We start from the raw sequence: 24,897 nt of genomic DNA, 5'->3' as shown, positions 1-24,897 counted from the left end.
GATCTCTCCCCAGGGCGGGGCTGAAGGCCTCATACTGTGCATATTATAGTAATGATCTCTCCCCAGGGCTGGGCTGAAGGCCTCATACTGTGCATATTATAGTAATGATCTCTCCCCAGGGCTGGGCTGAAGGCCTCATACTGTGCATATTATAGTAATGATCTCTCCCCAGGGCGGGGCTGAAGGCCTCATACTGTGCATATTATAGTAATGATCTCTCCCCAGGGCGGGGCTGAAGGCCTCATACTGTGCATATTATAGTAATGATCTCTCCCCAGGGCGGGGCTGAAGGCCTCATACTGTGCATATTATTGTAATGATCTCTCCCCAGGGCGGGGCTGAAGGCCTCATACTGTGCATATTATAGTAATGATCTCTCCCCAGGGCGGGGCTGAAGGCCTCATACTGTGCATATTATAGTAATGATCTCTCCCCAGGGCTGGGCTGAAGGCCTCATACTGTGCATATTATAGTAATGATCTCTCCCCAGGGCTGGGCTGAAGGCCTCATACTGTGTATATTATAGTAATGATCTCTCCCCAGGGCTGGGCTGAAGGCCTCATACTGTGTATATTATAGTAATGATCTCTCCCCAGGACGGGGCTGAAGGCCTCATACTGTGTATATTATAGTAATGATCTCTCCCCAGGGCGGGGCTGAAGGCCTCATACTGTGTATATTATAGTAATGATCTCTCCCCAGGGCTGGGCTGAAGGCCTCATACTGTGCATATTATAGTAATGATCTCTCCCCAGGGCGGGGCTGAAGGCCTCATACTGTGTATATTATAGTAATGATCTCTCCCCAGGGCTGGGCTGAAGGCCTCATACTGTGCATATTATAGTAATGATCTCTCCCCAGGGCGGGGCTGAAGGCCTCATTCTGTGTATATTACAGTAATGATCTCTCCCCAGGGCGGGGCTGAAGGCCTCATACTGTGTATATTACAGTAATGATCTCTCCCCAGGGCGGGGCTGAAGGCCTCATACTGTGCATATTATAGTAATGATCTCTCCCCAGGGCGGGGCTGAAGGCCTCATACTGTGCATATTATAGTAATGATCTCTCCCCAGGGCTGGGCTGAAGGCCTCATACTGTGTATATTATAGTAATGATCTCTCCCCAGGGCGGGGCTGAAGGCCTCATACTGTGTATATTATAGTAATGATCTCTCCCCAGGGCGGGGCTGAAGGCCTCATACTGTGTATATTATAGTAATGATCTCTCCCCAGGGCTGGGCTGAAGGCCTCATACTGTGCATATTATAGTAATGATCTCTCCCCAGGGCGGGGCTGAAGGCCTCATACTGTGCATATTATAGTAATGATCTCTCCCCAGGGCGGGGCTGAAGGCCTCATACTGTGTATATTATAGTAATGATCTCTCCCCAGGGCTGGGCTGAAGGCCTCATACTGTGTATATTACAGTAATGATCTCTCCCCAGGGCGGGGCTGAAGGCCTCATACTGTGCATATTATAGTAATGATCTCTCCCCAGGACGGGGCTGAAGGCCTCATACTGTGCATATTATAGTAATGATCTCTCCCCAGGACGGGGCTGAAGGCCTCATACTGTGCATATTATAGTAATGATCTCTCCCCAGGACGGGGCTGAAGGCCTCATACTGTGCATATTATAGTAATGATCTCTCCCCAGGGCGGGGCTGAAGGCCTCATACTGTGCATATTATAGTAATGATCTCTCCCCAGGGCTGGGCTGAAGGCCTCATACTGTGCATATTATAGTAATGATCTCTCCCCAGGGCGGGGCTGAAGGCCTCATACTGTGCATATTATAGTAATGATCTCTCCCCAGGGCTGGGCTGAAGGCCTCATACTGTGCATATTATAGTAATGATCTCTCCCCAGGGCGGGGCTGAAGGCCTCATACTGTGCATATTATAGTAATGATCTCTCCCCAGGGCGGGGCTGAAGGCCTCATACTGTGTATATTATAGTAATGATCTCTCCCCAGGGCTGGGCTGAAGGCCTCATACTGTGTATATTACAGTAATGATCTCTCCCCAGGGCGGGGCTGAAGGCCTCATACTGTGCATATTATAGTAATGATCTCTCCCCAGGACGGGGCTGAAGGCCTCATACTGTGCATATTATAGTAATGATCTCTCCCCAGGACGGGGCTGAAGGCCTCATACTGTGCATATTATAGTAATGATCTCTCCCCAGGACGGGGCTGAAGGCCTCATACTGTGCATATTATAGTAATGATCTCTCCCCAGGGCGGGGCTGAAGGCCTCATACTGTGCATATTATAGTAATGATCTCTCCCCAGGGCTGGGCTGAAGGCCTCATACTGTGCATATTATAGTAATGATCTCTCCCCAGGGCGGGGCTGAAGGCCTCATACTGTGCATATTATAGTAATGATCTCTCCCCAGGGCGGGGCTGAAGGCCTCATACTGTGCATATTATAGTAATGATCTCTCCCCAGGGCTGGGCTGAAGGCCTCATACTGTGTATATTACAGTAATGATCTCTCCCCAGGGCGGGGCTGAAGGCCTCATACTGTGCATATTATAGTAATGATCTCTCCCCAGGGCGGGGCTGAAGGCCTCATACTGTGCATATTATAGTAATGATCTCTCCCCAGGGCGGGGCTGAAGGCCTCATACTGTGCATATTATAGTAATGATCTCTCCCCAGGGCTGGGCTGAAGGCCTCATACTGTGCATATTATAGTAATGATCTCTCCCCAGGGCGGGGCTGAAGGCCTCATACTGTGCATATTATAGTAATGATCTCTCCCCAGGGCGGGGCTGAAGGCCTCATACTGTGTATATTATAGTAATGATCTCTCCCCAGGGCGGGGATGAAGGCCTCATACTGTGCATATTATAGTAATGATCTCTCCCCAGGGCGGGGCTGAAGGCCTCATACTGTGTATATTACAGTAATGATCTCTCCCCAGGGCGGGGCTGAAGGCCTCATACTGTGCATATTATAGTAATGATCTCTCCCCAGGACGGGGCTGAAGGCCTCATACTGTGTATATTATAGTAATGATCTCTCCCCAGAGCGGGGCTGAAGGCCTCATACTGTGTATATTATAGTAATGATCTCTCCCCAGGGCGGGGCTGAAGGCCTCATACTGTGTATATTACAGTAATGATCTCTCCCCAGGGCTGGGCTGAAGGCCTCATACTGTGTATATTACAGTAATGATCTCTCCCCAGGGCGGGGCTGAAGGCCTCATACTGTGTATATTATAGTAATGATCTCTCCCCAGGACGGGGCTGAAGGCCTCATACTGTGTATATTATAGTAATGATCTCTCCCCAGGACGGGGCTGAAGGCCTCATACTGTGTATATTATAGTAATGATCTCTCCCCAGGGCGGGGCTGAAGGCCTCATACTGTGTATATTATAGTAATGATCTCTCCCCAGGGCGGGGCTGAAGGCCTCATACTGTGCATATTATAGTAATGATCTCTCCCCAGGGCGGGGCTGAAGGCCTCATACTGTGCATATTATAGTAATGATCTCTCCCCAGGGCGGGGCTGAAGGCCTCATACTGTGCATATTATAGTAATGATCTCTCCCCAGGGCGGGGCTGAAGGCCTCATACTGTGCATATTATAGTAATGATCTCTCCCCAGGGCGGGGCTGAAGGCCTCATACTGTGTATATTATAGTAATGATCTCTCCCCAGGGCTGGGCTGAAGGCCTCATACTGTGCATATTATAGTAATGATCTCTCCCCAGGGCGGGGCTGAAGGCCTCATACTGTGCATATTATAGTAATGATCTCTCCCCAGGGCTGGGCTGAAGGCCTCATACTGTGCATATTATAGTAATGATCTCTCCCCAGGGCGGGGCTGAAGGCCTCATACTGTGTAAATTACAGTAATGATCTCTCCCCAGAGCGGGGCTGAAGGCCTCATACTGTGCATATTACAGTAATGATCTCTCCCCAGGGCGGGGCTGAAGGCCTCATACTGTGCATATTATAGTAATGATCTCTCCCCAGGGCGGGGCTGAAGGCCTCATACTGTGCATATTATAGTAATGATCTCTCCCCAGGGCGGGGCTGAAGGCCTCATACTGTGCATATTATAGTAATGATCTCTCCCCAGGGCGGGGCTGAAGGCCTCATACTGTGCATATTATAGTAATGATCTCTCCCCAGGGCTGGGCTGAAGGCCTCATACTGTGCATATTATAGTAATGATCTCTCCCCAGGGCGGGGCTGAAGGCCTCATACTGTGCATATTATAGTAATGATCTCTCCCCAGGGCGGGGCTGAAGGCCTCATACTGTGTATATTATAGTAATGATCTCTCCCCAGGGCGGGGATGAAGGCCTCATACTGTGCATATTATAGTAATGATCTCTCCCCAGGGCGGGGCTGAAGGCCTCATACTGTGTATATTACAGTAATGATCTCTCCCCAGGGCGGGGCTGAAGGCCTCATACTGTGCATATTATAGTAATGATCTCTCCCCAGGACGGGGCTGAAGGCCTCATACTGTGTATATTATAGTAATGATCTCTCCCCAGAGCGGGGCTGAAGGCCTCATACTGTGTATATTATAGTAATGATCTCTCCCCAGGGCGGGGCTGAAGGCCTCATACTGTGTATATTACAGTAATGATCTCTCCCCAGGGCTGGGCTGAAGGCCTCATACTGTGTATATTACAGTAATGATCTCTCCCCAGGGCGGGGCTGAAGGCCTCATACTGTGTATATTATAGTAATGATCTCTCCCCAGGACGGGGCTGAAGGCCTCATACTGTGTATATTATAGTAATGATCTCTCCCCAGGACGGGGCTGAAGGCCTCATACTGTGTATATTATAGTAATGATCTCTCCCCAGGGCGGGGCTGAAGGCCTCATACTGTGTATATTATAGTAATGATCTCTCCCCAGGGCGGGGCTGAAGGCCTCATACTGTGCATATTATAGTAATGATCTCTCCCCAGGGCGGGGCTGAAGGCCTCATACTGTGCATATTATAGTAATGATCTCTCCCCAGGGCGGGGCTGAAGGCCTCATACTGTGCATATTATAGTAATGATCTCTCCCCAGGGCGGGGCTGAAGGCCTCATACTGTGCATATTATAGTAATGATCTCTCCCCAGGGCGGGGCTGAAGGCCTCATACTGTGTATATTATAGTAATGATCTCTCCCCAGGGCTGGGCTGAAGGCCTCATACTGTGCATATTATAGTAATGATCTCTCCCCAGGGCGGGGCTGAAGGCCTCATACTGTGCATATTATAGTAATGATCTCTCCCCAGGGCTGGGCTGAAGGCCTCATACTGTGCATATTATAGTAATGATCTCTCCCCAGGGCGGGGCTGAAGGCCTCATACTGTGTAAATTACAGTAATGATCTCTCCCCAGAGCGGGGCTGAAGGCCTCATACTGTGCATATTACAGTAATGATCTCTCCCCAGGGCGGGGCTGAAGGCCTCATACTGTGCATATTATAGTAATGATCTCTCCCCAGGGCGGGGCTGAAGGCCTCATACTGTGCATATTATAGTAATGATCTCTCCCCAGGGCGGGGCTGAAGGCCTCATACTGTGTATATTATAGTAATGATCTCTCCCCAGGGCTGGGCTGAAGGCCTCATACTGTGCATATTATAGTAATGATCTCTCCCCAGGGCGGGGCTGAAGGCCTCATACTGTGCATATTATAGTAATGATCTCTCCCCAGGGTGGGGCTGAAGGCCTCATACTGTGCATATTATAGTAATGATCTCTCCCCAGGGCTGGGCTGAAGGCCTCATACTGTGTATATTATAGTAATGATCTCTCCCCAGGGCGGGGCTGAAGGCCTCATACTGTGCATATTATAGTAATGATCTCTCCCCAGGGCGGGGCTGAAGGCCGGGGACGTGGTTTTGGAGATTAACGCCCAGAAGGCTCAGTCTTCGGACGATATATACGACGCTGTTCACACGCAGCCCAAACTCACCATGATCGTGAGACGCGGGTGCGACACGCTGATGGTGAACATTATTCCGGAGTCAGCCGAGTGAGCGAGAACGGAGTGCAGGGTGGTCTCCATATCTCACATCTCCAGGCACCGGCCGGGAGGAGACCACCTCTTTCCTGTGTGTGTTTCATGGAGAGACCCTCACCGCATAGCTGGGGTAGAATGCGGGATTCTTCTCCCTCGCTCATCATGTCATCGAGGCAATAAGGCACCCAGAAACCTCACTGCATATCACCTCCACTGTGGCGCAGAAACTACTTCGATGTGAGCCAGGACGCGGTGGCGGAGGTCCCTTGCCCGGTGGCGGAGGTCCCTTGCCCGGTGGCGGAGGTCCCTTGCCCGGTGGCGGAGGTCCCTTGCCCGGTGGCGGAGGTCCCTTGCCCGGTGGCGGAGGCCCCTTGCCCGGTGGCGGAGGTCCCTTGCCCGGTGGCGGAGGCCCCTTGCCCGGTGGCGGAGGTCCCTTGCCCGGTGGCGGAGGTCCCTTGCCCGGTGGCGGAGGTCCCTTGCCCGGTGGCGGAGGCCCCTTGCCCGGTGGCGGAGGCCCCTTGCCCGGTGGCGGAGGCCCCTTGCCCGGTGGCGGAGGCCCCTTGCCCGGTGGCGGAGGCCCCTTGCCCGGTGGCGGAGGTCCCTTGCCCGGTGGCGGAGGTCCCTTGCCCGGTGGCGGAGGTCCCTTGCCCGGTGGCGGAGGCCCCTTGCCCGGTGGCGGAGGCCCCTTGCCCGGTGGCGGAGGTCCCTTGCCCGGTGGCGGAGGTCCCTTGCCCGGTGGCGGAGGCCCCTTGCCCGGTGGCGGAGGCCCCTTGCCCGGTGGCGGAGGTCCCTTGCCCGGCTTTACTCTAGCACTGTGACCTTGGGGAGGGTTTGTACATTCTGGATTTCCGAGGCATCGTTGGGTCGCCCGTCTGTCCGTGTCACCGATCTAACATTCTCCGCAGGGAGCTCCCGCACTGCTATTTATTATAAATTCTCCTGGACGAAGGACTTGTGCGTCTTTACACCGTGACCGGGGTTGCCACCTGTCCGGGTTTCACCCGGAGACTTCGGGTTTGGCACCCCCTTCTCCGGGCTCCGGGTTTGCCCCTGAAATCTCCGGGTGGGCGGGTTGTTGCAGACAGGGCAGCACAGTAAGTGACTTCTCATTGCTACATCACTCACACTTTGCATTTCTCACGGGACTATCTGTGTGCATTTCACTGCCTACTACATCCGGGTCACAGCCCTATGCTCTACTGCACATGCTCACACGCAGGGGATCATGGGAGTTGTAGTTTTTATTAGACAAGATCGATTGGCACACAAGTAACACAGTAACATTCTTAGAAACCCTGCTAGAGAACACACACCACCCCCATGTATCTTACCTCCTCTCTCCCTTCTCCCCCCCGTCTCCCTTCTCTCCCCCCCTCTCCCTTCTCCCCCCCCCTCCTCCCTCTCCCCCCCCTCCTCCCCCCCTCTCATTTCTCCCCCCCTCTCCCTTCTCCCCCCTCTCCCTTCTCCCCCCCTCTCCCTTCTCCCCCCCTCTCCCTTCTCCCCCCTCTCTCTCTTCGCCCCCCTCTCTCTCTTCGCCCCCCTCTCTCTCTTCGCCCCCCTCTCTCTCTTCGCCCCTCTCTCTCTCTTCGCCCCTCTCTCTCTCTTCGCCCCTCTCTCTCTCTTCGCCCCTCTCTCTCTCTTCGCCCCTCTCTCTCTCTCTTCGCCCCTCTCTCTCTCTTCTCCCCTCTCTCTCTCTTCTCCCCTCTCTCTCTCTTCTCCCCTCTCTCTCTCTTCTCCCCTCTCTCTCTCTTCGCCCCTCTCTCTCTCTTCGCCCCTCTCTCTCTCTTCGCCCCTCTCTCTCTCTTCGCCCCTCTCTCTCTCTTCGCCCCTCTCTCTCTCTTCGCCCCTCTCTCTCTCTTCGCCCCTCTCTCTCTCTTCTCCCCTCTCTCTCTCTTCTCCCCTCTCTCTCTCTTCTCCCCTCTCTCTCTCTTCTCCCCTCTCTCTCTCTTCGCCCCTCTCTCTCTCTTCGCCCCTCTCTCTCTCTTCTCCCCTCTCTCTCTCTTCTCCCCTCTCTCTCTCTTCTCCCCTCTCTCTCTCTTCTCCCCTCTCTCTCTCTTCTCCCCTCTCTCTCTCTTCTCCCCTCTCTCTCTCTTCGCCCCTCTCTCTCTCTTCGCCCCTCTCTCTCTCTTCGCCCCTCTCTCTCTCTTCGCCCCTCTCTCTCTCTTCGCCCCTCTCTCTCTCTTCGCCCCTCTCTCTCTCTTCGCCCCTCTCTCTTCTCCCCTCTCTCTCTCTTCTCCCCTCTCTCTCTCTTCTCCCCTCTCTCTCTCTTCGCCCCTCTCTCTCTCTTCGCCCCTCTCTCTCTCTTCGCCCCTCTCTCTCTCTTCGCCCCTCTCTCTCTCTTCGCCCCTCTCTCTCTCTTCGCCCCTCTCTCTCTCTTCGCCCCTCTCTCTCTCTTCTCCCCTCTCTCTCTCTTCTCCCCTCTCTCTCTCTTCTCCCCTCTCTCTCTCTTCTCCCCTCTCTCTCTCTTCTCCCCTCTCTCTCTCTTCTCCCCTCTCTCTCTCTTCGCCCCTCTCTCTCTCTTCGCCCCTCTCTCTCTCTTCGCCCCTCTCTCTCTCTTCGCCCCTCTCTCTCTCTTCGCCCCTCTCTCTCTCTTCGCCCCTCTCTCTCTCTTCGCCCCTCTCTCTCTCTTCGCCCCTCTCTCTCTCTTCTCCCCTCTCTCTCTCTTCTCCCCTCTCTCTCTCTTCTCCCCTCTCTCTCTCTTCGCCCCTCTCTCTCTCTTCGCCCCTCTCTCTCTCTTCGCCCCTCTCTCTCTCTTCTCCCCTCTCTCTTCTCCCCTCTCTCTCTCTTCTCCCCTCTCTCTCTCTTCTCCCCTCTCTCTCTCTTCTCCCCTCTCTCTCTCTTCTCCCCTCTCTCTCTCTTCGCCCCTCTCTCTCTCTTCGCCCCTCTCTCTCTCTTCGCCCCTCTCTCTCTCTTCGCCCCTCTCTCTCTCTTCGCCCCTCTCTCTCTCTTCGCCCCTCTCTCTCTCTTCGCCCCTCTCTCTCTCTTCGCCCCTCTCTCTCTCTTCTCCCCTCTCTCTCTCTTCTCCCCTCTCTCTCTCTTCTCCCCTCTCTCTCTCTTCTCCCCTCTCTCTCTCTTCGCCCCTCTCTCTCTCTTCGCCCCTCTCTCTCTCTTCGCCCCTCTCTCTCTCTTCGCCCCTCTCTCTCTCTTCGCCCCTCTCTCTCTCTTCGCCCCTCTCTCTCTCTTCTCCCCTCTCTCTCTCTTCTCCCCTCTCTCTCTCTTCTCCCTCTCTCTCTCTTCTCCCCTCTCTCTCTCTTCTCCCCTCTCTCTCTCTTCTCCCCTCTCTCTCTCTTCTCCCTCTCTCTCTCTTCTCCCCTCTCTCTCTTCTCCTTTGTTAAATTAACTCAAGTAAACTGAGGTAAACATTGTAATAAATTAATATTGATCAGCGACGACTCTGTCTGCAACAATTGTGATCAGCGTTAGTTATAAATAATAGAAATGATGTAAGGTATAATTCCATATACCATTAACGCAGCAATAGTGCCCGCAATAGCAGTCTCCCGCCATCTCCCCCTGCAACTACTCTCAATATGGCTGCGCGGCGTCAAATGGCGCTGCGTTGCCATGCCAACGGGAACGTCACGTGACGTAACAGCATCACGTGATGCTCGTTGCCATGACAATGAGACGCCACATGTCACGACGTCATGCGGTGCCACGTTGTCATGGCGACTTGACGCCGCGTGACGTTACATAGCGTCCCGTTGTCATGGCAACACAGTGTCATTTAAAAAAAAAAATCTCCGGGTTGACCGTCAGTCGAAGGTGGCAACCCGGCCGTGACCCGTGGCAGTGACGTGTGTGGGAACTGTTGTGACGACGTGTTAATGCTTCACAATAACACACTACCTTGTTGGGACTGAACGGTCCTTCTTTATTGCTGCTGACAGGTTCCATTGTCCTGGTTACCTCCCTGATGTGACTGAGCGGCTCTCACTCTGCTTCCTGGGGCAGAGGTCAGAGTGGTGACATCACAGCATCACATGACAGTGACCAGGAAGTACCCAATACACCACAGGAACGTTTTAGGGTTTGTAGCAGCCGCTGACCCAGTGTGTACAAAGCGGAGTGTTCTCCCCCGGGGAACTGGAGGCTCATTCTGGGCGTCATGTGACATTACAGCGCGGGCAGGGGGAGGTCATGTGACATTACAGCGCGGGCAGGGGGGGGGTCATGTGACATTACAGAGAGAGAGGGTCATGTGACATTACAGCGCGGGCAGGGGGAGGTCATGTGACATTACAGCGCGGGCAGGGGGGGTCATGTGACATTACAGAGAGAGAGGGTCATGTGACATTACAGCGCGGGCAGGGGGAGGTCATGTGACATTACAGCGCGGGCAGGGGGAGGTCATGTGACATTACAGCGCGGGCAGGGGGGGGTCATGTGACATTACAGCGTGGGCAGGGGGAGGTCATGTGACATTACAGCGCGGGCAGGGGGGGGTCATGTGACATTACAGCGCGGGCAGGGGGGGGTCATGTGACATTACAGAGAGAGAGGGTCATGTGACATTACAGAGAGGGCAGGGGGAGGTCATGTGACATTACAGCGCGGGCAGGGGGAGGTCATGTGACATTGCAGAGAGAGAGGGTCATGTGACATTACAGCGCGGGCAGGGGGAGGTCATGTGACATTACAGAGAGAGAGGGTCATGTGACATTACAGCGCGGGCAGGGGGAGGTCATGTGACATTACAGAGAGAGAGGGTCATGTGACATTACAGCGCGGGCAGGGGGGGGGTCATGTGACATTACAGAGAGAGAGGGTCATGTGACATTACAGCGCGGGCAGGGGGAGGTCATGTGACATTACAGCGCGGGCAGGGGGAGGTCATGTGACATTACAGCGCGGGCAGGGGGAGGTCATGTGACATTACAGAGAGAGAGGGTCATGTCACATTACAGCGCGGGCAGGGGGAGATCATGTGACATTACAGCGCGGGCAGGGGGAGGTCATGTGACATTACAGCGCGGGCAGGGGGGGGTCATGTGACATTACAGAGAGAGAGGGTCATGTGACATTACAGAGAGGGCAGGGGGAGGTCATGTGACATTACAGCGCGGGCAGGGGGAGGTCATGTGACATTGCAGAGAGAGAGGGTCATGTGACATTACAGCGCGGGCAGGGGGAGGTCATGTGACATTACAGAGAGAGAGGGTCATGTGACATTACAGCGCGGGCAGGGGGAGGTCATGTGACATTACAGCGCGGGCAGGGGGAGGTCATGTGACATTACAGCGCGGGCAGGGGGAGGTCATGTGACATTACAGCGCGGGCAGGGGGGGGTCATGTGACATTACAGAGAGAGAGGGTCATGTGACATTACAGCGCGGGCAGGGGGAGGTCATGTGACATTACAGAGAGAGGGTCATGTGACATTACAGAGAGGGCAGGGGGAGGTCATGTGACATTACAGAGAGGGAGGGGAGGTCATGTGACATTACAGAGAGGGAGGGGAGGTCATGTGACATTACAGAGAGGGAGGGGAGGTCATGTGACATTACAGAGAGAGAGGGTCATGTGACATTACAGAGAGGGCAGGGGGAGGTCATGTGACATTACAGAGAGGGAGGGGGAGGTCATGTGACATTACAGAGAGGGCAGGGGGAGGTCATGTGACATTACAGAGAGGGGAGGTCATGTGACATTACAGAGAGGGGAGGTCATGTGACATTACAGAGAGGGCAGGGGGAGGTCATGTGACATTACAGAGGGCAGGGGGAGGTCATGTGACATTACAGAGAGGGAGGGGAGGTCATGTGACATTACAGAGAGGGAGGGGAGGTCATGTGACATTACAGAGAGGGAGGGGAGGTCATGTGACATTACAGAGAGGGCAGGGGAGGTCATGTGACATTACAGAGAGGGCAGGGGGAGGTCATGTGACATTACAGAGGGAAGGGGAGGTCATGTGACATTACAGAGAGGGCAGGGGGAGGTCATGTGACATTACAGAGAGGGCAGGGGGAGGTCATGTGACATTACAGAGAGGGCAGGGGGAGGTCATGTGACATTACAGAGAGGGCAGGGGGAGGTCATGTGACATTACAGAGAGGGAGGGGAGGTCATGTGACATTACAGAGAGGGAGGGGAGGTCATGTGACATTACAGAGAGGGCAGGGGGAGGTCATGTGACATTACAGAGAGGGGAGGTCATGTGACATTACAGAGAGGGGAGGTCATGTGACATTACAGAGGGCAGGGGGAGGTCATGTCACATTACAGAGAGGGCAGGGGAGGTCATGTGACATTACAGAGAGGGAGGGGAGGTCATGTGACATTACAGAGAGGGAGGGGAGGTCATGTGACATTACAGAGAGGGCAGGGGAGGTCATGTGACATTACAGAGAGGGCAGGGGGAGGTCATGTGACATTACAGAGAGGGCAGGGGGAGGTCATGTGACATTACAGAGGGAAGGGGGAGGTCATGTGACATTACAGAGAGGGCAGGGGGAGGTCATGTGACATTACAGAGAGGGCAGGGGAGGTCATGTGACATTACAGAGAGGGCAGGGGGAGGTCATGTGACATTACAGAGAGGGGAGGTCATGTGACATTACAGAGAGGGCAGGGGGAGGTCATGTGACATTACAGAGAGGGCAGAGGGAGGTCATGTGACATTACAGAGAGGGGAGGTCATGTGACATTACAGAGAGGGCAGGGGGAGGTCATGTGACATTACAGAGAGGGCAGGGGGAGGTCATGTGACATTACAGAGAGGGCAGGGGGAGGTCATGTGACATTACAGAGAGGGAGGGGAGGTCATGTGACTGTAGCCCTCTTTCCTGCTGATATAGAGCGATACTAGTGCTGTGTGTACCTGCTGGCTCAGCGAGATCTGGGCCTCCGCTAACTGGGAGCCTGGGGTAATATTAGGGTCTTGGCAGCGCCTCCACTTACCCAGGATCCCCAAAGAGTGAGATTCCTCTAAGCAAGAATAATGATAACACACTTCAACCTTTGATCCATTTACTATTATGTGATAGCAGAACCTTATCTTATATCCATAGAGATAGCATACATATAACACAGCATAGAACTGAATGACATGCAATATAACACCTGTGGCTCGGCCACTCTCCTAAAGAGAAATGTCACTTTCCCGTCACTGCGTGCGCCCCACAGTGTCCACTGATATATATATATATAGGCTCAGTCCTTTGGTCACTCAACCCAGTGTCCCCAAAGAGTCCTCCCCCAAGGCGGGATCAGCGCCTGTTGGTACCGGTGTTGGTGCACTTATTAAATACCTTCCGGCTACTCCTGCAACCGGCAACAGACTTCGAAAAGTATCCGCCGATCCAGCGCAGTCTCTCTCTCGAGTTGATGATGTCCAGCAGCTTGAGCCCAAACCACCGTCACCACCGCAGCTTCGCGACACTGTGTCCCTATCTGTTACTACAGTAAGGGAATAGATGTCTCTCTATATAGGGCGCCCCTGCAGCACCACAAGCTTATGGTGACTCAGGGTATACACTGGGGCCTGAGGGGAAATCTGGCTACGCAGGCGGGTCACGGACCCCCGGCACACACACCTCTCCCCTTGCTCGTCCGGGTCAGCAGGAAATCTAAAATAGCCAGGATACATGCGCAAGCCTGCCGCCTCTCCCTGCCGCCTCTCTCCCTGCCACCTCTCCCCCTGCCGCCTCTCCCACTGCCGCCCTTCCCCCTGCCGCCCCTCTCCCTGCCGCCCCTCCCCCTGCCGCATCTCCCCCCTGCCGCCTCTCCCCCTGCCGCCTCTCTCCCTGCCGCCTCTCCCTGCCGCCTCTCTCCCTGCCGCCCCTCTCCCTGCTGCCCCTCCCTGCCACCTCTCTCCCTGCTGCCCCTCTCCCTGCCACATCTCTCCCTGGCTATCTCAATGCCACCCGCTGGGCAGGCTCCACCAGGTCTGGCAGAACAAGTGGCATCCCGGAGGACGGTCATTGATCTCCGGACCTGGTACTCCACGTTTCCCCGCTGACCAAATGCTATTCACACCTCTGGCTGCTTTGAACTCCGATGTCCAGCAGACTTACCGGCGCCTATGGGTTAGCTCGGGCAGCCTGTTTGGACATCAGTACCGAATGCAAAAAGCCCATTAAATTAAAGTATATTTTAATACATTTCTCAGTCTCTGAGAACAACGGTTCCTCCGCAAAAACATCCCTTGAAACTCATCCCCCAGCAATCCCTGCTCGCTGACACGCCCGGACACTCATCCCCCAGCAATCCCTGCTCACTGACATGCCCGGAAACTCATCCCCCAGCAATCCCTGCTCACTGACACGCCCGGAAACTCATCCCCCAGCAATCCCCGCTCGCTGGCACGCCCGGAAACTCATCCCCCAGCAATCCCCGCTCGCTTGCACGCCCGGAAACTCATCCCCCAGCAATCCCCGCTCGCTGGCACGCCCGAAACTCATCCCCCAGCAATCCCCGCTCGCTGGCATGCCCGAACACTCATCCCCCAGCAATCCCCGCTCGCAGGCACGCCCGGAAACTCATCCCCCAGCAATCCCAGCTCGCTGGCACGCCCGGAAACTCATCCCCCAGCAATCCCCACTCGCTGGCACGCCTGGAAAACCATCCCCCAGCAATCCCTGCTCACTGGCACGCCGGGAAACTCATCCCCCAGCAATCCCTGCTCGCTGGCACGCCTGGAAACTCATCCCCCAGCAATCCCTGCTCACTGACACGCCCGGAAAGGGAAAAACACAAAATACTTTTAATACGGGTGATGCATTAGAAAGATACAATGTTACTGGACTCAAGAGCTAACTCTCTTGAACCCTTACACACGGATCAGGGGTAACCAAAACCGGGCTTAACCTTTATTGAGAGCCTGGTTACCCCCTCCCGTCACACTCCTACTTATACTTGCCCCTAACTCACACGCTCATTCTCAACCCCTTACTCACTCACATGCTTGCGCGTATCCCTCACACACATGCTCTCGCAGTCACCCCTCACTCACATGCTCTCTCAGTCACTTCTCACTCACATGCTCTCGCAGTCACCCCTCACTCACATGCTCTCTCACACTCACCCCTCACACATATGCTCTCTCACATTCACCCCTCACATGCTCTCTCGCACTCACCCCTCACTCACATGCTCTTGCAGTCACTCCTCACTCACATGCTCTCACAGTCACCCCTCACTCACATGCTTTCTCACACTCACCCCTCACACATATGCTCTCACATTCACCCCTCACTCACATGCTCTCTCGCACTCACCCCTCACTCACATGCTCTCGCAGTCACTCCTCACTCACATGCTCTCACAGTCACCCCTCACTCACATGCTCTCTCACACTCACCCCTCACACATATGCTCTCTCACATTCACCCCTCACTCACATGCTCTCTCGCACTCACCCCTCACTCACATGCTCTCACACTCACCCCTCACACACACTGAATATCAGGAGGCGGCAGATTCCAGACACAAGAATTTTATGAGATAAACGCTAAATACAGAACAAATATCAGGAAGTGAGCGAGTGCCGAACACACGTGTGTGACCTGTGTGAGTGAGTGCAGGACACACGTGTGAGCACCTGTGCATGTATACAATATTTATGTATATATCTATGTGAGCATGTGTGTGTACAGTATATACAGTATCTGTTTGTGTGTACTGTATATGTGTGTGTGTGTGTGTGTGTGTGTGTGTGTGTGTGTGTGTGTGTGTGTGTGTGTGTGTGTGTGTGTGTGTGTGTGTGTGTATACATACAGTAGGGCCCCGCTTTTTGGCGTTCCGCTCATACGGCGAAGAAGGGGGCATACCGAGAAGGGGGCAGCCATGCATGTGCAGAATGGGGGCTGCTGAGGACACGCACACGCAGAAGGAGGAATTGCAGGTCTGCGCACGCAGGAGAAGCCGAAAATAGAAAGTTACGCTTTATGGCGGGGCCGTATTAGCGGGACCAACGTGTGTGTGTGTGTGTATTAGCACCTGTATATTTTGCAAACACAGACATCACAGCACAGGAGGGGGGCATTGTCACAGACTAGGGGGGGCACTGTCACAGGCGGGGAGGGCACTGTCACTGTCACAGGCGGGGAGGGCACTGTCACAGAATGGGGGGGGGGTTACACACCATCACAGGCGGGGGGGCACTGTCACTGTCACAGACTGGGGGGGGGGCACTGTCACAGACCGGGGGGAGGGACACTGTCCCCTTCACCACCTGTGACAGTGCTCCCCCCCGCCTGTGACATTGTCGCAGACCACATCATGAGAACATGACAGAGCTGCAGTGTGGCCCCTCGAGGACACGGAGACACCGCCACGTCCCGGCTCCATCACATCCAACCCAGCAATGAGCAGGGACCAATGGTGCAGATATGGTGTGCAGCACAGGATGGGCGGTATGTGGGGTATTATGGGATCTGGTTGTTCAGCTGCCCCCTGTATTGGGCAATATAGGGGTATTTGGGGTATTATGGGATCTGGTTGTTCAGCTGCCCTCTGTATTGGGCAGTATAGGGGTATTTGGGGTATTATGGGATCTGGTTGTTCAGCTGCCCTCTGTATTGGGCAGTATATTGGTGTGACGAGGGGAGGATTAATCAGGCCTTAAATAAAGGTTATACCCGGCTGATTAATCCTGACCCGCAGTGGGAAGGAAGGGGTTAAACTGATTTGCTATGCATTACTGTGTTTGCCCTGTCCCAGACGTTTTTATTTCCCCATTTGCAAGCCATTCCCTGCTTGCTATGTTAAAAGTCAAACTGCATTGCTTGCTATACCCTCTAACCGACACATGATGGCGTAGGAGAGCCCAACACTAGCCGATTGGAAAAGTGTGTAGAAGCTGCAGATTTTAAATGTAAGGCAGGATGTATTTTATTCCTCGGACATACAGCTATGAGACGGGTGAATGAGCTGGGGGTATTTTTATGACTGAGCCTCAAAGGGGTCTTGCTGACTTAGCGTCCCCCTGTCTAAAAGAGTGTCAGTCATGAAAAGACCCAGAGACCCACAGAATATACAAAACTGGCATACTGATTCACAACAGATGCCAGGCTATTGACACCTCTGGGTCAAAAATCAGACTCAGCGGCGCCAAGGTATGGGTGTTTCCCAGGTATGCTAAGTGGCATGGGTGTCAACCTGACCCATGCGCTCTGCCCACCGGACAGCCTTTTTGACCGGTCTTATGAACTGTGGGCAACCTGGTTATTGGTCGGTTTGATTGTTCCCAAGAGGGGGATTGGATCCACATGTTAAAGATAGCTTTGGCCAGTCTATAACCGTGGCTCCCAAGGTATCCCCAGTGTGATTCCTGAATTCGATCCATGATGTAAAGATGCAAGACTTTGTTCCAGCACAGCGGCAACCAGTCCAGGAGAGAAGGGGTTAATAACAACGTAACCAAGGATTTGCCCCCAAACTTTGGAATTCGTTAGCCCTGGTGACTCTTTAACGAATTCTAACGAAGTTCCACGAAATACTTTGAGGTGGCCGAGATATCAGATCGGCAACTTGTGATCTGGCCACAGGACTTTTAAACCAAGGCTGCATTTCTGGCGCTTGCAAGCAAAGGACAAGTTATTTAATTCCAAGGACAATTTATTTTGTTCCCTTATCCCAGTGAGTGCTGTTTTAAGTGTATTCTGCAGATGTCGTGTGTTTGTCTATTAAGGAAATAAATCACAATTTATTTTGCAACTTGTTCTGTTCAATAAAGTACCCAGAAATATAAATGTGTTGATAAAGTTGGTGTCCATTGTGACAATGGGTATTTGGGGTATCATAGAATCTGGTTGTTCAGCTGCCCTCTGTATTGGGCAGTATAGGGGTATTTGGGGTATCATAGAATCTGGTTGTTCAGCTGCCCTCTGTATTGGGCAGTATAGGGGTATTTGGGGTATTAAAGGATCTGATTGTTCAGCTGCCCTCTGTATTGGGCACTATAGGGGTATTTGGGGTATTATAGAATCTGGTTGTTCAGCTGCCCTCTGTATTGGGCAGTATAGGGGTATTTGGGGTATTAAAGGATCTGGTTGTTCAGCTGCCCTCTGTATTGGGCAGTATAGGGGTATTTGGGGTATTATAGGATCTGGTTGTTCAGCTGCCCTCTGTATTGGGCAGTATAGGGGTATTTGGGGTATTATAGGATCTGGTTGTTCAGCTGCCCTCTGTATTGTTCAAATCGCTTATTTGCTTCTTCACTGAAACCATCACCTAAAACAACACAATATACACACTGTAACAATATACACACTGTAACACAACACAATATACACACTAACACAACACAATATACACACTGTAACAATATACACACTGTAACACAACACAATATACACACTAACACAACACAATATACACACTAACACAGCACCATATACACACAGTAACACAACACAATATACACACGGTAACAATATACACACTAACAATATACACACTGTAACACAACACAATATACACACGGTAACAATATACACACTGTAACACAGCACCACATACACACTGTAACACAACACCATATACACACTAACACAATGCAATAGACACACTGTAAGAACACAATATACACACAAACACAACACAATATACACACTGTAACACATTACATCCTCCTGGTGATATAAACGTATTAAGGAGAATTCTGCACAGAATATAATTTTCACATTGCACAAGTCCCTCCCCACTCCCAGTGCTCTGTCCCCTCTCCCCCCAGTGTTCTGTCCTCTCTCCCCCCAGTGCTCTGTCCCCTCCCCACTCCCAGTGCTCTGTCCCCCTCTCCCCCCCCAGTGCTCTCCCCCTCTCCCCCCAGTGCTCTGTCCCCTCTCCCCCCAGTGTTCTGTCCTCTCTCCCCCCAGTGCTCTGTCCCCTCCCCACTCCCAGTGCTCTGTCCCCCTCTCCCCCCCAGTGCTCTGTCCCCTCTCCCCCCAGTGCTCTGTCCCCCTCTCCCCCCAGTGCTCTGACCCCTCTCCCTTCCAGTGCTCTGTCCCTCTCCCCCCAGTGCTCTGTCCCCTCTCCCCCCAATGCTCTGTCCCCTCTCCCTTCCAGTGCTCTGTCCCTCTCCCCCCAGTGCTCTGTCCCCTCTCCCCCCAGTGCTCTGTCCCCCCTCCCCCCCAGCGCTATGTCCCCCTCTCCCCCTCAGTGCTCTGTCCCCCTCTCCCCCCAGTGCTCTGTCCCCCTCTCGCCCCAGTGCTATGTCCCCCTCTCCCCCCAGCGCTCTGTCCCTCTCCCCCCCAGCGCTCTGTCCCCCTCTCCCCCCAGCGCTATGTCCCCCTCTCCCCCCAGCGCTATGTCCCCCTCTCCCCCCAGTGCTATGTCCCCCTCTCCCCCCAGTGCTATGTCCCCCTCTCCCCCCAGTGCTCTGTCTCCCTCTCCCCCCAGTGCTCTGTCTCCCTCTCCCCCAGTGCTCTGTCCCCCTCTCCAAACAGTGACCAGTCCCTCTCCTCCCCCCAGTGCTCTGTCCCTCCTCCCCCCAGTGCTCTGCCCCCCTCCTCACCCAGGTGACAGTTGTGTATCCAGATACGGTGACCATCGTATTTGCAGTTGCACTTCATGGCGTTATTGGTGAAGTCGCTCTCAGACACCTCTAAGTTTGGGTTGATGACGACCTGAGGGAATATTACATCAACCAAGCAAGCTCTCAATGCGCCAAACCCATAACCAAATCATAATGTTCCCTCCCCTACCCACCAACCAAGCAAGCACTCACTGCACCTAACCCATAACCAAATCATAATGTTCCCTCCCCTACCCACCAACCAAGCAAGCACTCACTGCACCTAACCCATAACCAAATCATAATGTTCCCTCCCCTACCCACCAACCAAGCAAGCACTCACTGCACCTAACCCATAACCAAATCATAATGTTCCCTCCCCTACCCACCAACCAAGCAAGCACTCACTGCACCTAACCCATAACCAAATCATAATGTTCCCTCCCCTACCCACCAACCAAGCAAGCACTCACTGCACCTAACCCATAACCAAATCATAATGTTCCCTCCCCTACCCACCAACCAAGCAAGCACTCACTGCACCTAACCCATACCCTGCCCATAATGTTCCCCACCCACCAACCAAGCAAGCACTCACTGCACCTAACCCATACCCTGCCCATAATGTCCCATCCCTACTCACCAACCAAGCAATCTCTCACTGCATCTAACCCATAACCTGACCATAATGTCCCCCCCTAACCACCAACCATGCAATCTCTCACTGCATCTAACCCATAACCCGACCATAATGTTCCCCACCCACCAACCAAGCAATCTCTCACTGCACCTAACCCATACCCTGCCCATAATGTCCCATCCCTACCCACCAACGAAGCAATCTCTCACTGCATCTTACCCATAACCCGACCATAATGTTCCCCACCCACCAACCAAGCAATCTCTCACTGCATCTAACCCATAATCTGACCATAATGTTCCCCCCCTACCCGCTAACCAAGCTCTCACTGCCCCTAACCCATAACCTGACCATAATGTTCCCAATCCTACTCACCAACCAAGCAATCTCTCACTGCCCCTAACCCATAACCTGACCATAATGTTCCCACCCCCACCAACCAAGCAATCTCTCACTGCCCCTAACCCATAACCTGACCATAATGTCGCCCCCTACCCACCAACCAAGCAATCTCTCACTGACCCTAACCCATACCCTGACCATAATGTTCCCACTCCTACCCACCAACCAAACAATCTCTCACTGCCCCTAACACATACCCTGACCATAAAATCCCATACCCACCAACCAAGCTAGCACTCACTGCACCTACCCCATAACCCGACCATAATGTCCCCACCCTTACCCACCAACCAAGCAATCTCTCACTGCCCCTAACACATACCCTGACCATAAAATCCCATACCCACCAACCAAGCTAGCACTCACTGCACCTACCCCATAACCTGACCATAATGTTCCCACCCCTACCCACCAACCAAGCAATCTCTCACTGCCCCTAACCCATAACCTGACCATAATGTTCCCACCCCTACCCACCAACCAAGCAATCTCTAACTGCCCCTAACACATACCCTGACCATAAAATCCCATACCCACCAACCAAGCAATCTCTCACTGCCCCAACCCATAACCTGACCATAATGTTCCCACCCCTACCCACCAACCAAGCAATCTCTCACTGCCCCTAACCCATAACCTGACCATAATGTTCCCCCCCTACCCACCAACCAAGCAATCTCTCACTGCACCTAACTCATAACCTGACCATAATGTTCCCCCCCTACCCACCAACCAAGCAATCTCTCACTGCCCCTAAACCATACCCTGACCATAATGTTCCCCCCCCTACCCACCAACCAAGCAATCTCTCACTGCCCCTAACCCATAACCAGACCATAATGTTCCCACTCCTACCCACCAACCAAGCAATCTCTCACTGCCCCTAACCCATACCCTGACCATAATGTTCCCAACCCTACCCACCAACCAAGCAATCTCTCACTGCCCCTAACCCATACCCTGACCATAATGTTCCCCCCCTACCCACCAACCAAGCAATCTCTCACTGCCCCTAACCCATAACCTGACCATAATGTTCCCCCCCTACCCACCAACCAAGCAATCTCTCACTGAACCTAATCCATAACCTGACCATAATGTTCCCCCCCTACCCACCAACCAAGCAATCTCTCACTGCACCTAACCCATACCCTGACCATAATGTTCCCCCCCTACCCACCAACCAAGCAATCTCTCACTGCCCCTAAAACATAACCTGACCATAATGTTCCCTCCCCTACCCACCAACCAAGCAATCTCTCACTGCCCCTAACCCATAACCTGCCCATAATGTTCCCACCCCTACCCACCAACCAAGCAAGCTCTCACTGCCCCTAACCCATACCCTGACCATAATGTTCCTCCCCTACCCACCAACCAAGCAATCTCTCACTGCCCCTAACCCATACCCTGACCATAATGTCCCCTCCACTACCCACCAACCAAGAAAGCTCTCACTGCCCCTAACCCATAACCCGACCATAATGTTCCCACCCCTACCCACCAACCAAGCAATCTCTCACTGCCCCTAACCCATAACCTGCCCATAATGTTCCCACCCCTACCCACCAACCAAGCAAGCTCTCACTGCCCCTAACCCATAACCAGACCATAATGTTCCCACCCCTACCCACCAACCAAGCAATCTCTCACTGAACCTAACCCATAACCTGACCATAATGTTCCCCCCCTACCCACCAACCAAGCAATCTCTCACTGCACCTAACCCATACCCTGACCATAATGTTCCCCCCCTACCCACCAACCAAGCAATCTCTCACTGCCCCTAACCCATAACCTGCCCATAATGTTCCTCCCCTACCCACCAACCAAGCAATCTCTCACTGAACCTAACCCATAACCTGACCATTATGTTCCTCCCCTACCCACCAACCAAGCAATCTCTCACTGCCCCTAACCCATAACCTGACCATAATGTTCCCCCCCTACCCACCAACCAAGCAATCTCTCACTGCCCCTAACCCATAACCTGACCATAATGTTCCCTCCCCTACCCACCAACCAAGCAATCTCTCACTGCACCTAACCCATACCCTGACCATAATGTTCCCCCCCACCCACCAACCAAGCAATCTCTCACTGCACCTAACCCATACCCTGACCATAATGTTCCCCCCCACCCACCAACCAAGCAATCTCTCACTGCACCTAACCCATAACCTGACCATAATGTTCCTCCCCTACCCACCAACCAAGCAATCTCTCACTGCCCCTAACCCATACCCTGACCATAATGTTCCTCCCCTACCCACTAACCAAGCAATCTCTCACTGCCCCTAACCCATACCCTGACCATAATGTCCCCCCTACCCACCAACCAAGCAATCTCTCACTGCACCAAACCCATACCCTGACCATAATGTTCCTCCCCTACCCACCAACCAAGCAATCTCTCACTGCCCCTAACCCATACCCTGACCATAATGTTCCCCCCCTACCCACTGTGACATGGGGTGCCATGATATCTCTGGGTTGCACTCCAGATACAGCTCACGTCATGGGAACATGTATATAAATGTATTATTGTTGTGTTCCCCTGTGAATGTATGTCCCTGTCCCTTCCTATGTGTTTGTATTGTATTGTTTGTGGGCTAAGTGGGATTGGACCCATTTCCTAAATAGCCGGTTTGGGGTCATAACTCCGGAACCATTTGGGATAGCAACTAGTTTCTGGTACTGCCATGCCTTGCTAGAAGTGGTGAACTTTGTGGGGGAAAACCCCAGAGTCTCGGAGAACCCCTTCCTGGTAATCAAAAAATGATTCTTTTGCTGCGAAGAATCGGTGTTGTATCCCTTTTATGAAAGGCCGCAATCTGCTAAATTACCCTAACTTCGGTTCTGGAGCTCCCAGAAACTCCAAGCAGGGGTCCCCCGATAGTGGACCCTGGAAGCCAGTAAGACAGCCTATCGCTACGAATCCTAATACTTAGGGGGTTCAGGGTTCACCCCAGTAACAAAAAGTGGACATTATAAGTTTTTTCCTGCATTTCTAATGGAGGAACAGCTGGCCAGGTGAGGACCCTTCCTTGCTGGCCAGGTGAGGACCCTTCCTTGCTGGCCAGGTGAGGACCCTTCCTTGCTGGCCAGGTGAGGACCCTTCCTTGCTGGCCAGGTGAGGACCCTTCCTTGCATACTAATGCCTCTGCTGCATGTCCAGTGACGCCAGTGGGTGGGCCCATGAAAGGGAGCAATCTAAATAGAGAAGACTCCTGTGTAAGGGGAGGTACTTCCCACCCCTCCCGCCCTGTCAGCCAGGAAACCTCTTGGGTTTCACACTCCAAGGGAATAGAGTGTCAGCAGTTCACACATAACAGCCAGATCTAAAGAGGCCAGGAAAACCCTTTGATGCGCGCAGACATTCTGGCCTCTCTCTGAAGTTTGAGGTAATAATAATAATAATAATAGGTATAACTGAAAGCCCCAAACCTGTGTTCCTGTGTGTCTTAGAACAGCTCAGCCTGTGTGAGTCTATTGGCACCCAGTTCTTGAGGGGACTGACCTTGCGGGGTGTACTGTATGTGGAGTCTCTTGCAGGAGACTAAGTCCCCTGTCTGTGTGAGGGGCCCGGTTACATATGCTCTGGTGCGTCCTGAGCCAAGAAACCAAGCCAAAGCTAACAACGACTTTGTGAAGAATTTCTCCAGCCATTAGCTTCTGCCTCCCGCAGAGAGCTGGTACCTTTAACCCTTGCACCAACTGACCAGTGGAGGTCGGTCCCCGGACTAGCGGGACAGCTTCTACCGGTAATTGCACTAAAGAAAAGGACTGTTTTTATCCATTGTGCGCCCGCTCTCAAAGCGGTCACAGGACATTGCTGTACCCATAACGGACTGTTTCCCCACCCGGAAACAGAGGGACTATTGCGTCTCCCCCCGGCCTCACCTCCCGGGAGAATAGAAAAAAACGACTATAAGCTCAGAGACAAAAACTGTGGCTATATGAAGCCAATGATCATGGACAATAAAAGTGGGGCACTGACGGGGTTAAGTGGAGGGTAAACAATGCTGTGATAAAAGGTAATAGAGGGATGGAGATGGGGTAAATCCATGAAAACCAGACCTGTTACGCTGGTGAGGAGATATATGCTCTCAACAGCAAGCCAACTGCACCTGCACTGTATGGGCCGTGTGTCCATGTGAAAGTCCGGTGTGGAGTATCTCTCACAATCAATCACCGTTCCCATCTCCTCAACAGCCGCCTGATGTGCCCAGGATAGGGTGATCCGGGTCTCCTTGTGGCCAACCAAGCAATCTCTCACTGCCCCTAACCCATACCCTGACCATAATGTTCTCCCCTACCCACCAACCAAGCAATCTCTCACTGCCCCTAACCCATAACCTGACCATAATGTCCCCACCCACCAACCAAGCAATCTCTCACTG

The 24,897-nt window shown here is 53.2% G+C and overlaps 3 protein-coding genes across 6 annotated transcripts in view; 2 read left to right on the top strand and 1 right to left on the bottom strand.

Moving 5' to 3' along the window:
* The window catches only part of LOC142467945 (serine protease HTRA2, mitochondrial-like), a 43,118-nt gene extending 36,176 nt beyond the window's left edge, over positions 1 to 6,942 (top strand). The window contains exon 4 of the mRNA XM_075573960.1: positions 5,844 to 6,942. Coding sequence (XP_075430075.1) covers positions 5,844 to 6,009 — 166 coding nt within the window. The 3' untranslated portion in view covers positions 6,010 to 6,942. The remainder of the gene's footprint in view (positions 1 to 5,843) is intronic.
* LOC142466506 (uncharacterized) lies at positions 6,096 to 6,942 on the top strand. Its single transcript, XM_075571605.1, has 3 exons — positions 6,096 to 6,123; positions 6,175 to 6,798; positions 6,849 to 6,942. Exons 1-3 carry the CDS (start codon positions 6,096 to 6,098, stop codon positions 6,884 to 6,886), a joined length of 690 nt encoding a protein of 229 aa, XP_075427720.1. The 3' UTR covers positions 6,887 to 6,942.
* An 8,682-nt stretch (positions 6,943 to 15,624) lies between these two features.
* LOXL3 (lysyl oxidase like 3) overlaps positions 15,625 to 24,897 on the bottom strand; it is a 244,974-nt gene continuing 235,701 nt past the window's right edge. For 3 of the 4 annotated variants that reach the window (XM_075573929.1, XM_075573947.1, XM_075573939.1), the window contains 2 exons: positions 19,453 to 19,564; positions 15,625 to 18,170 (listed from right to left, as the gene is read on the bottom strand). In XM_075573929.1, coding sequence (XP_075430044.1) covers positions 18,097 to 18,170; positions 19,453 to 19,564 — 186 coding nt within the window. In that variant the 3' untranslated portion in view covers positions 15,625 to 18,096. The remainder of the gene's footprint in view (positions 18,171 to 19,452; positions 19,565 to 24,897) is intronic. The other variant, XM_075573920.1, reaches the window with a different exon arrangement.

The sequence above is a fragment of the Ascaphus truei genome, chromosome 1 (assembly GCF_040206685.1).
Source record: "Ascaphus truei isolate aAscTru1 chromosome 1, aAscTru1.hap1, whole genome shotgun sequence".
In the NCBI taxonomy this organism is placed as follows: Eukaryota; Metazoa; Chordata; class Amphibia; order Anura; family Ascaphidae; genus Ascaphus; species Ascaphus truei.
The sequence above is the reverse complement of the archived record's forward strand: the minus strand, read 5'-3'. Positions and strand labels throughout refer to the sequence as shown.

Bases quoted from the DNA above. Each gene is read 5' to 3' on its own strand.
- LOC142466506 (XM_075571605.1), top strand. From the start codon at position 6,096: ATGGAGAGACCCTCACCGCATAGCTGGG. The intron at 6,124-6,174 runs GTAGAATGCGGG...CGAGGCAATAAG, and splicing joins ACCCTCACCGCATAGCTGGG to GCACCCAGAAACCTCACTGC. The intron at 6,799-6,848 runs TCTAGCACTGTG...GATTTCCGAGGC, and splicing joins GGTCCCTTGCCCGGCTTTAC to ATCGTTGGGTCGCCCGTCTG.